We start from the raw sequence: 14113 nt of genomic DNA, 5'->3' as shown, positions 1-14113 counted from the left end.
ACCATCATGCATTTATAATGTACCATTAAAGTATAAGTTGTCTTAATTGCATTATTTGTGTACTATTATACATGTAGTACTACTTTTTACCATCCTATATGTTGAATATTTACCCCCAAAATACTTACCATTTGTCATTTACTTCGTATTATGCATGTAGTGGTATATATTTGTATTCTACTCCGTATATGTTTGCTAACAAATACTCCCTCTTTCCCTAATTGTTTGCTTTACTTTCCTATTAAAGGTGTCCCCAAAAGATTATCCCATACTACTTTTGGCATGTTTTCCCACTTGCACTCTCTCTATCTCTCTCCTCATTGATATTTGTGTCAACCCATGTGCATTATTTTTTGCCCAAAGCCTTAATAAAATAGATTTATAATTTGGGGCAAATAATTAGGGACAAAGGGAGTAACAGCTATCTGTTGAGACCCTTGAGGGTTAACCGCATGACAACCATGTTTACTTTAAGTAGCAAACTATGACGGCCATGTATAGTACGAATCCAAGGACAACAATGGTAATTGACTTATATCCCCTCCAAAATCTTTCCCCTTTTTCTCTCCCTCAACATTCCACTTGGCTCCCTAGTTGAGTACGAGAATATAATACCAACTTACAAAGCAATTATTTTTTTTTTTTTTTTGTATTCAACTTACAAAGCAATTATTACTACACTATTTCATTTTTAAAAAAAAAAAGAGAGAGAAAGAGACTAGCACACAAACCTTTTAGCGCCTCCACTTCTCTCTTTCCCCCCTCTCTCTCAAAAATTATCCCCAAAAACCCTAATTTTCCCCAGTATTTGTGAGGCGCAAACAACCCTCTCCTACCTCCAAACCTCCATCAATGGCGTCCGAGTTGACTCAGTTCCAACACGCTTCAATGGCGGCGATTCTCGGCCCCGATCCATCCCATTTCGAAACCCTAATTTCCCAACTAATGTCCACAAACAACGACCAACGTTCTCAATCCGAAACCCTCTACAATCTCTGCAAGCAGCATCAACCCGACGCTCTCTCCCTCAAGCTTGCGCACCTTCTTCAGTCTTCTCCTCACCCTGAAGCTCGAGCTATGGCGGCGATTCTCCTTCGAAAGCTCTTGACTCGGGATGACTCGTTTCTATGGCCGAAACTCAGTGGTTCGACTCAGAATACCCTAAAATCTGTTCTTCTTGCTTGTGTTCCGAGGGAAGATGCGAAGACGATTTCGAAGAAGTTGTGTGATACTATTTCTGAGCTTGCTGCTGGTATTATCCCTGATTATGGTTGGCCTGAGCTTTTGCCGTTTATGTTTCAGTGTGTTACTTCGGATAATCCGAAGCTTCGAGAATCTGCTTTGTTGATTTTTGCGCAATTGGCGCAATATATTGGGGAAACATTGGTTCCGCATTTGGATACGCTTCATAATGTGTTTTTTCAATGTTTGGGTGGAAATTCGAGTGCCGAGGTTCGGATTGCTGCGCTTGGAGCTACGATTAATTTCATACAATGCTTAACGAGTGCTTCGGATCGCGATAGGTTTCAGGATTTGTTGCCTCCGATGATGCAGACGTTGACGGAGGCTTTGAATTGTGGGCAGGAGGCGACTGCTCAGGAGGCGCTTGAGTTGTTGATTGATTTGGCCGGGACCGAGCCGAGGTTTTTGAGGAGGCAGTTGGTTGATGTTGTTGGGGCAATGTTGCAGATTGCGGAGGCAGAGACTCTTGAGGAAGGGACGAGGCATTTGGCGATTGAGTTTGTGATTACACTTGCTGAGGCGAGGGAGAGGGCGCCGGGTATGATGAGGAAGTTGCCACAGTTTATTCACAGGTTGTTTGGGATATTGATGAAGATGTTGCTTGATATTGAGGATGATCCTGTGTGGCATACGGCTGATACCGAGGACGAGGATGCCGGGGAGTCTAGTAATTATAGTGTTGCGCAGGAGTGTTTGGATAGGTTGTCGATTTCGTTGGGAGGGAATACCATTGTTCCTGTTGCTTCGGAGGTGTTGCCGGCTTACCTGGCTGCTCCAGAATGGCAAAAGCATCATGCTGCATTGATTTGTTTGGCTCAAATTGCAGAGGGTTGCTCAAAGGTACTATCTTTCGAGCTTTCGATAAGTGGGGGTTTTCCTTTATAATTTGCCATACTTAATGATTTTGGGAGTTTAGTGTTATAACTGAGTTTCTTTTGCAATTTGAGTTGACAGGTGATGATAAAGAATTTAGAGCAAGTGGTGTCAATGGTGTTAAATTCGTTTCAAGACCCACATCCTCGTGTGCGTTGGGCTGCTATTAATGCAATCGGTCAATTATCAACGGACTTGGGGCCAGATTTGCAAATGCAATATCACAATCGTGTCTTGCCTGCTTTGGCATCTTCCATGGATGATTTCCAAAATCCTCGTGTCCAGGTAGCTTTGTTGTATTGGCATTGTTTCAAGTAATTAACAATATTGCTTTTATTTTTTCGGTGTTCAGCCAATACCTTTGTTTATTATCTTGCCTTTTGGTTTACGTGGCTGATCTTTTGATGCAAGGAATTGTCTTATTGTGACAAAGCATGTGTGTCTAATTGGGTTAGAGGTTGAGCTCATCAGAGTTAATTGAAACATTGTATACTTAAGTTATATAATCTAGTTTCATTAACTTTTACAAAAATCGGATGTACATCAGTTATAAAGTTACCCTAAAATGAGCAAAAAGTTACCCTCATATGAATAAAAGTTACCTTGACATAAATAAAAGTTACGAGTATTTATGCTTTATTGATAAAAGTTATCAAAAAAATCGTAAAAGTGACCCTAAATTTGATAAGAAAGACCCTTGAAGTACAGTAAATTATTAATTATTGTACACTGGATGTATATAAAAGTTACTTGTTTCATTTTTATGGACTTGGGCACTAGACACTAGTCGGATAAAACAGAAAGAAATGATTACTTTAAAAAAATTATGTTACATTTTCTCCATATAGACAAAATATACATGTCAAACCTATTGAACTATCGATAACATGTTTATCATTTGATTTGAATATGTTTGTTTGATACTTACAAAAATAATATTACCTCCGTTTCATATTATTTTGCAACTTTGAAGACCGTACGGACTGCTTGGCAAAATTTGTTTGAGTGTAAAATGGAGAGAAACATGTGGATGTATGTGATGAGGAGAGAGATAGAGAGAAATGATGACCTAAAAATGAAAGGAAAAAAATTTGTAGCAAATAACGTGTAGCATCCATTTTTGGCAAAAGTTGCAAATAATATGAAGCGGAGGCAGTATATTACAATTCTTGATTGAGGCATCACCATAAAATCACATACACAGGTCAGTCTCTCAGAGGTGTGTCGTAGGGGTATGTTGGCTTTGCATATGTTTGAGATACTTGACATATGTCCTTAAAATGTCTGTGTTACTTATAGTCACTGAATTTTGAATACTACTTACTAGATTCACAAAAATAAAGTGATTTTTTAGCGTGCTTGAATATTGAAAATGAGCATTACATATAGAATTTGATCAGGTCTAAGTCATAATAGCTTCAATTAGAGGCTACTGCACTTGGCCCAGGTAGAATCTTGATTCTAACAGTATTGGGTTAAATGCATTAGTTAAGGGATTATTAAAGTTTATGAACTTATTTCATGTATGTACTCATGTCATTTTGCCACTCATCAATTCTTGTTTTCTCTCGTGCAATACTTCTGTTAATTGAATATTTTTTCTTTTTGATAAAATAGCCTTTGACTTGTGACTACACCTGGTGGAATTGTTGCTGCCTCTACAATATGCACGGCATTAAATTCTTGTGCTAATCAATCCCTCTCCAGATATATTTTTGATCTTTTACCTGTTTTATGTATTTGAATTGCTGTTCTTTCGCCAAACTTTGTTGACTGAGATCCTTGAGGGAAATGGAATCCAACTCCCACAGTATTCTAATGTTGTAGATCTGTTGAAAATGATCCTGTTATGAAGTGTTAATATCTGCTTATATTCAGTTTCATTGAATTGGCTGGTTCTGAATAGCAGAGAGCTAAAACAATCTGCCATCTTTCTTCCACTCTTTTTCTGTATTGTCTACTCGGTGATTCTATATGTTCATGCATAGTCATCTTACTTCTCTGTGTTTTTATAAAATTAGTGAATTCATGAAAAATTTTGCATCTTGATTTTTTTTTTGTTCATCTTCTTTTTGCTGTGTATGGTAGGCACATGCTGCTTCAGCTGTGTTGAACTTCAGTGAAAATTGCACTCCAGAGATCTTGACGCCATACTTAGATGGTATTGTGAGCAAATTGCTCGTCCTTTTGCAGGTACCTTCATCACTTGCACAGATATATTAACTCTGTTTTGTGCATGCATCTGGTTGTTTTTCAGTCAGTATTGGATCATATATTTATTGTATTTTTGCTTCTTAGTTAATGTTTTGAAGTAGTTTTTGAAGTAGTTTTTGAGTGTCTTTGTGCTATGTTATCCAGAATGGAAAGCAAATGGTTCAGGAAGGGGCTTTGACTGCATTAGCATCAGTTGCTGATTCATCACAGGTACCCTATGTTTACAAACATTTGAGGTATCATTGGGTTGATGACCTTGATGTATTTTCTGACATTACCTCTACTTGCAGGAGCTTTTCCAGAAGTATTATGATGCTGTTATGCCATACCTTAAGGCTATACTGGTCAATGCAACTGACAAGTCCAATCGTATGCTACGTGCAAAGTCGATGGAATGTATAAGCTTGGTTGGAATGGCTGTTGGGAAAGAGAAGTTTAGAGATGATGCTAAGCAGGTACTTTAAAAACATAATTGCTCTTATTATGAAACAGTTACTGTACTAGTCATAACTGGTTAGGATCTATACATCTGAATATATTACTTATGATTTGCTGTATAAGCTAATATATGGTTCTTTTCTGTGTTATAGGTCATGGACGTTCTGATGCAGTTACAAGGATCACAAATGGAAGCTGATGATCCAACAACTAGTTATATGCTTCAGGTTTAGCTATAAAATTGCATTGACATCTTTGAATAGTTTTGATATTCTGAGCTGATTCCTATAAACAAACGGCTGTTCTTGTGCACGGATAATGGATACAAATATTTTTTCAGGCATGGGCAAGACTTTGCAAATGTCTGGGGCAAGATTTCCTTCCTTATATGAGTGTTGTTATGCCTCCATTGCTTCACTCTGCTCAACTTAAGCCTGATGTGACAATCACATCAGCAGATTCAGATGCTGATATTGATGAATCTGATGACGAGAGGTAATTTTGACTTTTATGATTTGATTGTCTTCTCATCTTCTGCCTGTTCAACCTTTTCTTTAGGATTAACCTCTTACGGACTCATAATTGCTTTTACTGATTGGAACTGTTTTAGATTCAGTAGTGCTTCTTTTATGCTGATTTTGTTAATTGAGTTGAAGAGACTAAGTCTTCTATGGCTATGCTTGTTTAATTAGATTTTTTTTTACTGATATTTGGTTCATGATATGTCTCTATCACCACAAAAATGAACCATGCACATGTTCATTTTGCTTTCATATAAGAAGTACAACCTGATTTTAATGCTTTAATTATAGCATTGAGACCATCACCCTCGGGGACAAAAGGATTGGAATCAAGACCAGTGTTCTTGAGGAGAAAGCTACGGCTTGCAACATGTTGTGTTGCTATGCTGACGAGCTAAAAGAAGGCTTCTTTCCGTGGATTGACCAGGTCATATTTTATTCTTTTGTATAGTCTTTTCTCAGTTGATTGAGGCTAGCATCCTCTGTAGCAAATCATCTGGGGCTGAAGGCCTGTTGCCTTTTCTTGGTTCCTTTTAATCTATGGGTGGTTGGAGTTGATAAATTTCATAAAAATTTGCAGGTTGCTCCTACATTGGTTCCCCTTCTTAAATTTTATTTCCACGAGGAAGTTAGAAAGGCAGCAGTGTCAGGTATTTGGCTTGTTTGCTGCTTCTATGCTCTTGATTATTAGCTATAGCTTTGATGTGCTCTTTAATTTTGTGTTTTACAGCCATGCCAGAGTTGCTGCGCTCTGCTAAGTTAGCTGTGGAGAAGGGGTTGGCCCAAGGTCGGAACGAGTCTTATGTTAAGCAATTGTCTGATTATATTATACCTGCTTTGGTAGAGGCTTTACACAAGGTGATGATTTTTTTCTGTTTCCTTGATTAGTTTATAGTATTGATGATCTTGATTTTGCATGTATTCCTTCATCTCCCTGGTGAATCTGTATCTGACCCTCGTTATCCTACTAATTTTGCAGGAACCTGAAGTGGAGATCTGTTCAAACATGCTTGATGCGCTTAATGAGTGTGTTCAGGTATCTCTCATAGGCCTGTGAAATTTTGCGCTGATGTCTAGTTTTCAAGCTTTGATTAGCAAATAACTACTTTTTGGGACTGGGCGATGCCTGGAGTTATCGCATTCTTGCCATGATTCAAATACTATTATGTTTAAGTTTAAAAGAATAACATGTAATGTTGTAATACTGTGATAGTTTAGTGGTCAACATTTTCGTTTTTAAACTTGAGGTTGTGGGTTCAAATGTTTTACAATCCAACATGAAAGAAAAGCTTCAATTAAATTAGGAGAGCACCATGTGACACCTAAGCTTTTTTAGGAATGCTTTTGAGAGAATAACATGTACTTCGTATTATTGTAATATCTTTGTGGTTATACCATAGCTTTTACTTAAGGTTTTGAGTTCAAATCTTGTACAATCCTTGTTTTTAAACGCATGAAATAAAAGACTTAAAATGAGGAGAGCGACACGTGACACCTAAGCTTGTTTGAATACGCTTTCTAATATCTAGTATAGATTGTTTGATCTAAGATTCCTTGGTACTCTGGCATGTTACTGCTTATAATTTTGCCAAAAATCATCCTATTAAATATATTATGATTGCCTTAACTATTTGGTGGCAAAGCTAACTCCATTTTTCTGTTAGGTATCTGGAACACTTCTGGATGAAAGCCAAGTAAGAATTATAGTAGATGAGATAAAGCAGGTTATTACAGCGAGCGCCTCCAGAAAGGCAGAGAGAGCAGAAAGGATTAAAGCTGAGGATTTTGATGCTGAAGAAGGAGAAATTCTTACGGAAGAAAATGAGCAAGAAGAAGAACTTTTTGATCAGGTGAGTATTAAAAGCATTGTAGGCTTGGATTTTTTGAGATGTGTTTGATTTTTTTATTATTATTATTAGGTTTTAACTTAGAATTTTTTGATGCTATTAATTTTTATTTTACGTTTGAGCCAGATTGGTGATTGCTTAGGCACTTTAATCAAGACGTTCAAGGCATCTTTCTTGCCCTTCTTTGATGAGCTCTCGTCATACTTGACACCTATGTGGGTAGGTTCTCTATCTCCCTGGAACAACTTTTTGTTCAAGTAACATTAAAATTATTAGGTTTTGCTGTATTATGGTTTTGAGACATGTAATTTTATAGACAGTCATTGTTTTCATAGAGTTATGTGGCTCACTGTAGGTATTTTTTTGTGCCAAATGTGTTGATTGAGTTCCTGTGTCTGTCAAAAATTTAAGTTGCTGGATATAAGATAAACTAGTTGTTATTCTGTGTTTGCTATATTGTACTGCCAAGTGCCAACTAATCCTATGTAATATTTTTGCATATTGTATTAGCTCTAGTTTTGGAGTAGCTTTCTGTTTGCAGATAATTCCTTTAATCCTTTTTGAGGATTATCTTTTGTGGTGATTTGTTATATGATGACCTTATGCTCATTAATATTCTCAACACTTTTTATTTAATTACAATTAATATAATTTATGTAAATTGAATCATGAAAGTAATTGCCATTGTTTGGGGTATTACATCAGAACTAGAGCATTCTTAGTAATGTTTCATTCTCTCTTAATATGCAAACTATCCAAATGTGTATCTGTGCTTTGTTTCACGTTGAGGGTGAATTAATTAGGTTTATTGGCATGCAGGGCAAGGATAAAACGACAGAAGAAAGAAGAATTGCCATTTGTATCTTTGATGATGTTGTGGAGCATTGTCGTGAAGCAGCACTTAGGTGGATACTATAACTGATATTTTTCACTGTTATATCCTTTTATTTGCCTCTTTATCTTATATATTTATTGCATGTGTTGGTAATGCAGATACTATGATACCTTCCTTCCTTTCCTTTTGGAAGCTTGCAATGATGACAACTCTGATGTTCGGCAGGTGACTGCAAATTCTTTTTCTGTTGTGTAATTGTTAGAGTTGCACTTGGCATTCTAGTTATATAATTTTCTGTCTGCAGGCGGCTGTTTATGGTCTTGGTGTTTGTGCCGAGTTTGGTGGATCTGTGTTCAAGCCTCTTGTTAGAGGTGTGATTTACTTGTGTTTTCTCTTCACAATTTGGATTTCCATAATATCATCTGTTGACAAGTAGTTTGGGATTAAATCCAGAGGCTCTTTCAAGATTGGATGCTGTGATAAGGCATCCCAATGCTACACGTGCAGAGAATGTGATGGCATATGACAATGCTGTTTCAGCTCTTGGGAAGATATGCCAATTTCATCGTGATAGTATAGATGCTGCTCAGGTATTTCGAACGTGTCTATCTGTTAATGTTATGCTCATCTTTTTTATTTGAATGTATTTGACCCTCAATTTCTATAATCAATCAATCAATCGAAGCCAAAATCTCATAAGTGGGGTCGGCTCCTCAATTCTCTAATGATGGTGATTTTAATCTGACCATTGGAGCTTTTTAACTGACAGTCGGATTTTGAATGAATAAAAAATTATTTACTTGTATTTCTTATTTCAATAATTATACTACATGTATCCAAATTAGGGTCCGTTCGGCATCACTATTTCAGTTTTTTTGTTTTTAGTTTTCAAAGAAACAAAAAACAAAAAAAACTAAAAACAAAAAATGATGATGATGGAACGAGTTTGTAGTTTCTATCAATATAGTTTGCCCGTTTCTTTTATTTGGCAAGGAGTTAAGGACCCACTATTTTTTTTTTTCCCTTTTTCAAACTACTAAAAATTTAGGCTTCGTACTCATTCAATTTAAAGAATTTCCCACCATCTCTCATCACTTCTACCTTTTTAATAAAGTAACTGTCACTTGCTACACTTCCAAACTCCACCTAAAGAGGCAAACTATAGTTGACGGAGGGAGTAATTATATTTCCCTTGTTTGATTTTCACCCTTTTAACATATATATATTTATCTGACTTGACAGGTTGTTCCTATGTGGTTAAATTGCTTGCCGATTAAAGGAGATCTAATTGAAGCCAAGGTTGTACATGATCAACTTTGTTCTATGGTTGAGAGGTAAAGTGCTTTAAATGCATGTTATTATGCGAAACTTGCTCTCATTCCTTCTCACTTTAAAACTTTAAGAATTGTAATGGGATTTTTTTTTTAATCTTTTGTTGGAGTTATGGATAAAGGGATGTAGGGGTTGTTGTAAATTGATTTATGTTTAGGTTTGTATTTGAATCACTGTTTCACATGATTTCTTTGTTATAACATTTGCAATTGTGTTCTCTGCAGGTCTGATGGAGATTTGTTAGGACCGAACAATCAGTACTTGTCCAAAATAGTAGCAGTATTTGCTGAGGTACACCTTACTGTCAGATGTGAATTTTTTTTATCTCATGAATGCTACTTTAACTTGAACTACCATTTTATGGGGCAGTAAAGTCTCAATTCATGCTTCATTTATTTATTTTAATACTATATCAGCATTTTGTTAAGCTATAATTCTTACCTGTAAATAAGTGAGATTTAAACTTGGATAGCATATATGAGGTACACTGGGGTTATCTCTTGAGTACCTGCATACATCACATGTTCCTCTGTGTTTGCCTTAGAGAAAAGTGGGAACTTTGGCATGTTTTCTTAATTTGCGTACCTTTAACCCATTACACACCTTCTAATCTCTTGCTGATAGTTATTGTGTAAACTAAGTGGTTCTCTAATTTATATCTGCAAAAAACTGGTAATATCTTGCGTCTCTGATTTGTTCCACTAAACTTTTGCTCACTTATGGTGCTTCTAGGTCTTGTGTGCGGGTAAAGATCTTGCAACAGAGCAAACTGCAAGCCGAATGGTCAATTTATTAAGGCAACTTCAACAAACCCTACCGCCCTCTACTCTTGCATCGACCTGGTCATCCCTTCAACCTCAGCAGGTGTTGGCCTTGCAGTCAATTCTCTCCCAATAGTTTCATGTGTCGTTTGTTTCATCTCTATGTGGAAGCCTGCTCAAGATGTGAGCAGGTCTATTGTCTTCTATTTCATTATTCTTTTTTCATAGCATATATAATAACCTCGATCGTAATTTTTGCTGGTGGCACGTTGTTGGTCAATGTGGTTGTCTTGGTTGGGGAAGATCAGATATCAGTGTACAATGTGTATATTATGAGTTGTCTGTAATCAGTTATCTTGCTGTGATCTTAAGTTACAACAGATGAAAAGGAAATAGAAGAGTGTGAGGTCATATATATGTTGTCTAATAGCGTTCAATTTCTTGACAGTTTGAAAAAAATTTTGTGAATCAATTTTGTAGCAATTTTGGGGTCTTTGTCTCTGCAGTAACCAACTTCATTTTTGGGGTGTATCGTGTATTTATTCATTGTTTGAGGTTTGCTCGATATCTTAATTCTGTATTTTATAATGGTTCCATGCTGTTGTATGTGTTAATAAATTAAAAAACTATAACAAAAAGAATTCAATTGTGTATTTGCTCTTCTTGTTGCTCAACCCAGGAAACTAGGAAGTATAACATGTTTGTGTTATGTTATTCTCCGTCCCTTAAAAGATTAGTACTCCCTCCGTATTTAAATACTTGCTCTATATCTTCATGCTCGGAGTTTTAGGAGAAATCGGAGAAAATAATAAAATATGGACGTAGAAGGGTGGGGGAGAATAAAAAGTTGTAAAAAACAAAAGTAGTTGAGAGAATTAGAGGAGAGAATATAAAATTAATAAAATATGATTTATGTTGGGTCTACTGGATGAGAAATGAATTAAATATTGTAAAAGATTTTCAAATAAGAAATGAAGCAAAAATTTATAATCGGATGAAAAAGGAAGTGGAGCAAGTATTTAAAAACGTAGGGTATTAAATAGTTTTTTTTTTTTTAAAACTACAAATGATACAACAAACAAACAAGAAGCAAAGAAAACACAGCATTACAACAAACTACACTACAAAATAACCGATAAAATAAATGACAAATGCGGGAAACTTTATTCGAGCCAAGTTGGTTTACAAATTACAACTACACCTTGCACCCACTCGATTTACCCTTGAAATCCACAATCTGTCTACTAAATTACGTTAACAATTTTTTTTTTAAAAAAAAAGGACTACATTGTGGTTTTGTGAACTTATATTTTGTAAAGACATGGTCACATGGAGGATATTATGGTAGCCATTTAGTAATGGCAATATGCCAATACTGGTTCCTAATGACTACAGAATAGACTGAGTAGACAGTAGGATATGATATTGAAATTCATAGATTCTGTTTTTGAAACAATTGATAAATTTGTACTTGGAAATTAATTGTAAATTTTTTTTTACTAAAACTTAAAGATGAATGAGTCATATATGTCAATTTTTTACTTGGAATTATCTGAAATCGAAAAGCTTTAAATTCAAGTGAATGCTAGCTATCTGAATGAAGTTTTGCAGGTGGTATGCAAGACTTGTAATCGAATATGTTAAGGTTCTCTACAGAGAATAGTGATAAAGTATGTGAACTTTTAAATTCTTATAATGAGTTGAATTACAAATTAAATTATTGGCATTTAAGTGTGTTTTTAATATATTTTTATAACGATGATAATATATCTATAACATATCTAGATATAGAATAAGCTAATTAACATGAATACTCATGGTCCCCAAAGATGATCCCTACTAGAAGAAGATGAATACAATTAATCTACAGAAGGATGACATATTAATACAATCATTAAACCTTGTTAATGGTTGTTAGAGGGTATTTTAGTCATTTTACTTAGATTAGGACAAAGACATCTGTAGCAGTAATACATCATTTGTAACAAAAACAATTAGTCTAAACTAGAAACGATAACGATTTCAACGAAGATAGTCAGCTTAGCATATCTTTTTTTTATAAAACAATACATTCTCACGAAGAGCACAAAATATTTTAAGTACCAAATATTTGAATTGAATGAAAGACATGTTGACAACTCCCCCACTAATTCTAACTTACATGAAAATGACCATTCTTAGTTAACTTCCATTCCCTCCATTTCTTTCAACCCCCTTTAAATTCATCCCTTCATGTCTTCCTTACCTATGTTCAATTTTCGCTTAACTCGAGCCCTTTGATTAGAGAAAGAGAGCGCGTGTTTAAGAAACTCGAATATTTCTATGGAGATACAATTCCAACAAGACTTCATTGGTCAAATGGGAGGGAAAAGTGTGATACCAATAAACAAAGTCACAAAGCTCAAAGGAAAATCAAAGAAATCATCAAGTAGCGCGAATAGAAGCAATAAATTTGTAGGGGTAAGGCAAAGGCCGAGTGGGAGATGGGTGGCCGAGATCAAAGATACAACCCAAAAGATTAGAATGTGGCTAGGCACCTTTGAGACCGCGGAGGCAGCTGCTCGTGCCTACGATGAAGCAGCCTGCCTGCTTCGAGGGTCAAACACTCGAACCAATTTTGTTGTCACTCATGTTTCTCCTAACTCCCCTGTTGCATCTAGGATTAAAAACCTCCTCAAAAACAAAAAACTAGAGTCCCAAAAATCAAGCAATGTTGATGATCATCAAGTTGCTAATACTTTAGTTACACCCTTAACTACCAATTCGGTTGCATTTCCCTCAAGCACTACTAACACCGCCTTTTCAGACCCTTTTAACTTAGCTAGTACTAATAGTAGTATAGCCCAATTTCAGGGTAATTTTGGGTATAAAAATCTTGATAATTTTGTTGCACAAACACAAGGTTTACATCAAAATAGGGTGTATAATGGTGATGTATATAGGCCTCAAATGAATGGGTTTGTTGGAAACTACGAGCTAGTTGATTACTCGACGTTATTCCAATGTGGTAACCCTGGAGGTTGTGACATAAATTCTAGCTTGCTAAAGCTACCTCTAAGTCTAAGCTGCCAAAACCAAAGCCAAGAGACGTCGGAGATGCCTAAAAATGTATCACTTCCACAAGAAATGGGCGTGGAATTGTTTGAGATGGAGAAGATTAAAATGGAGAAGGATGTCTCAGCATCCTACTACAACGCGAGTAGTAATGGACTACACGAGTTCATCGATTTTGTACATGATCCTATTGAATCCCTTTGGGATCTTCCTCCACTTTATTCATCTTTTTGCTCAATTTGATAGTCCATTTTCGCCTTTTTGTTCATGCCTTCCTTGGTTGATTAGCCAAAACACCTCAACTTTGCTAGTTGAGAGGGGTGAAAGCCAAAAGAGTTAAAAGAAAACACTCTTTGGCTTTGATCTTATCAATCTTGTTTTAGTTTTTTTTTTTTTTTTTCTTACCTATTTTGGTCTTGGTTAAGTATTAGGAATGGATCAACTTTAAGCTTGTTGGAAATTTATTGACGAGGAGTTTTAAGAGAGATGGAATTTGTCCTCTCCTAATCTCTTGCGTGATTGTATTGTATCTACATATGTATACACATTTTCATACTTGTGTACTCTATAATAATTAATGTCAATGATGAAAGGGTTACATAAATGGTTTATTCATTAGTTCATTGTATTAGCAAGTCCTTTATTCTTTTTTGTAATTGTAATTCGATCCCATGCTTTGCTTTAAAAATTAAAAAGGATTTGATGTACAACAAAAGTGCATCTTAGTTTTAAGAGGCATGATGTACAAATCACACTTTATAGTTAATTAAGCGTGTTTGGTTGGTATTAGTCTTGAAACATGAACGAGTGGCCTCCTTGGTTGTTGGGTGCTACATAAACTATTGGTTTCTTATCAGGGACTTTACAAGCCTAATTGACTAAGACTGAGTTTGAACCAAATCTTCTAGGAAATAACTTTGAGTAATCAAGCTCGAGCCAAAACTCAAACTTTTTCAAACATTAATCTCAACTCTCAAGTTCACTTACCTTGAAATC

At 35.8% G+C, this 14113-nt stretch overlaps 1 protein-coding gene and 1 pseudogene across 1 annotated transcript; both read left to right on the top strand.

The window, feature by feature from the left end:
• Nucleotides 1-695: 695 nt before the first annotated feature.
• LOC145632170 (uncharacterized) lies at nt 696-10628 on the top strand. The gene is made up of 20 exons (XM_081684474.1): nt 696-2082; nt 2197-2400; nt 4204-4308; nt 4474-4539; nt 4620-4784; nt 4920-4994; nt 5108-5262; nt 5580-5715; nt 5869-5938; nt 6019-6146; nt 6268-6324; nt 6953-7138; nt 7262-7354; nt 7955-8040; nt 8129-8195; nt 8275-8341; nt 8424-8560; nt 9213-9304; nt 9527-9593; nt 10035-10628. Exons 1-20 carry the CDS (start codon nt 853-855, stop codon nt 10197-10199), a joined length of 3351 nt encoding a protein of 1116 aa, XP_081540600.1. The 5' UTR covers nt 696-852; the 3' UTR covers nt 10200-10628.
• A 1675-nt stretch (nt 10629-12303) lies between these two features.
• On the top strand, nt 12304-13701 carry LOC145630865 (ethylene-responsive transcription factor ERN1 pseudogene; annotated as a pseudogene).
• Nucleotides 13702-14113: the final 412 nt, after the last annotated feature.

The sequence above is a fragment of the Chenopodium album genome, chromosome 5 (genome assembly GCF_948465745.1).
Source record: "Chenopodium album chromosome 5, dcCheAlbu1.1, whole genome shotgun sequence".
NCBI classification, from domain to species: Eukaryota; Viridiplantae; Streptophyta; class Magnoliopsida; order Caryophyllales; family Amaranthaceae; genus Chenopodium; species Chenopodium album.
This window is presented reverse-complemented; position numbering and strand designations above follow the sequence as displayed.

Bases quoted from the DNA above. Each gene is read 5' to 3' on its own strand.
- LOC145632170 (XM_081684474.1), top strand. From the start codon at position 853: ATGGCGTCCGAGTTGACTCAGTTCCAACACGCTTCAATGGCGGCGATT. The intron at 5,716-5,868 runs GTCATATTTTAT...AAAAATTTGCAG, and splicing joins TCTTTCCGTGGATTGACCAG to GTTGCTCCTACATTGGTTCC. The intron at 6,147-6,267 runs GTGATGATTTTT...CTAATTTTGCAG, and splicing joins TGGTAGAGGCTTTACACAAG to GAACCTGAAGTGGAGATCTG.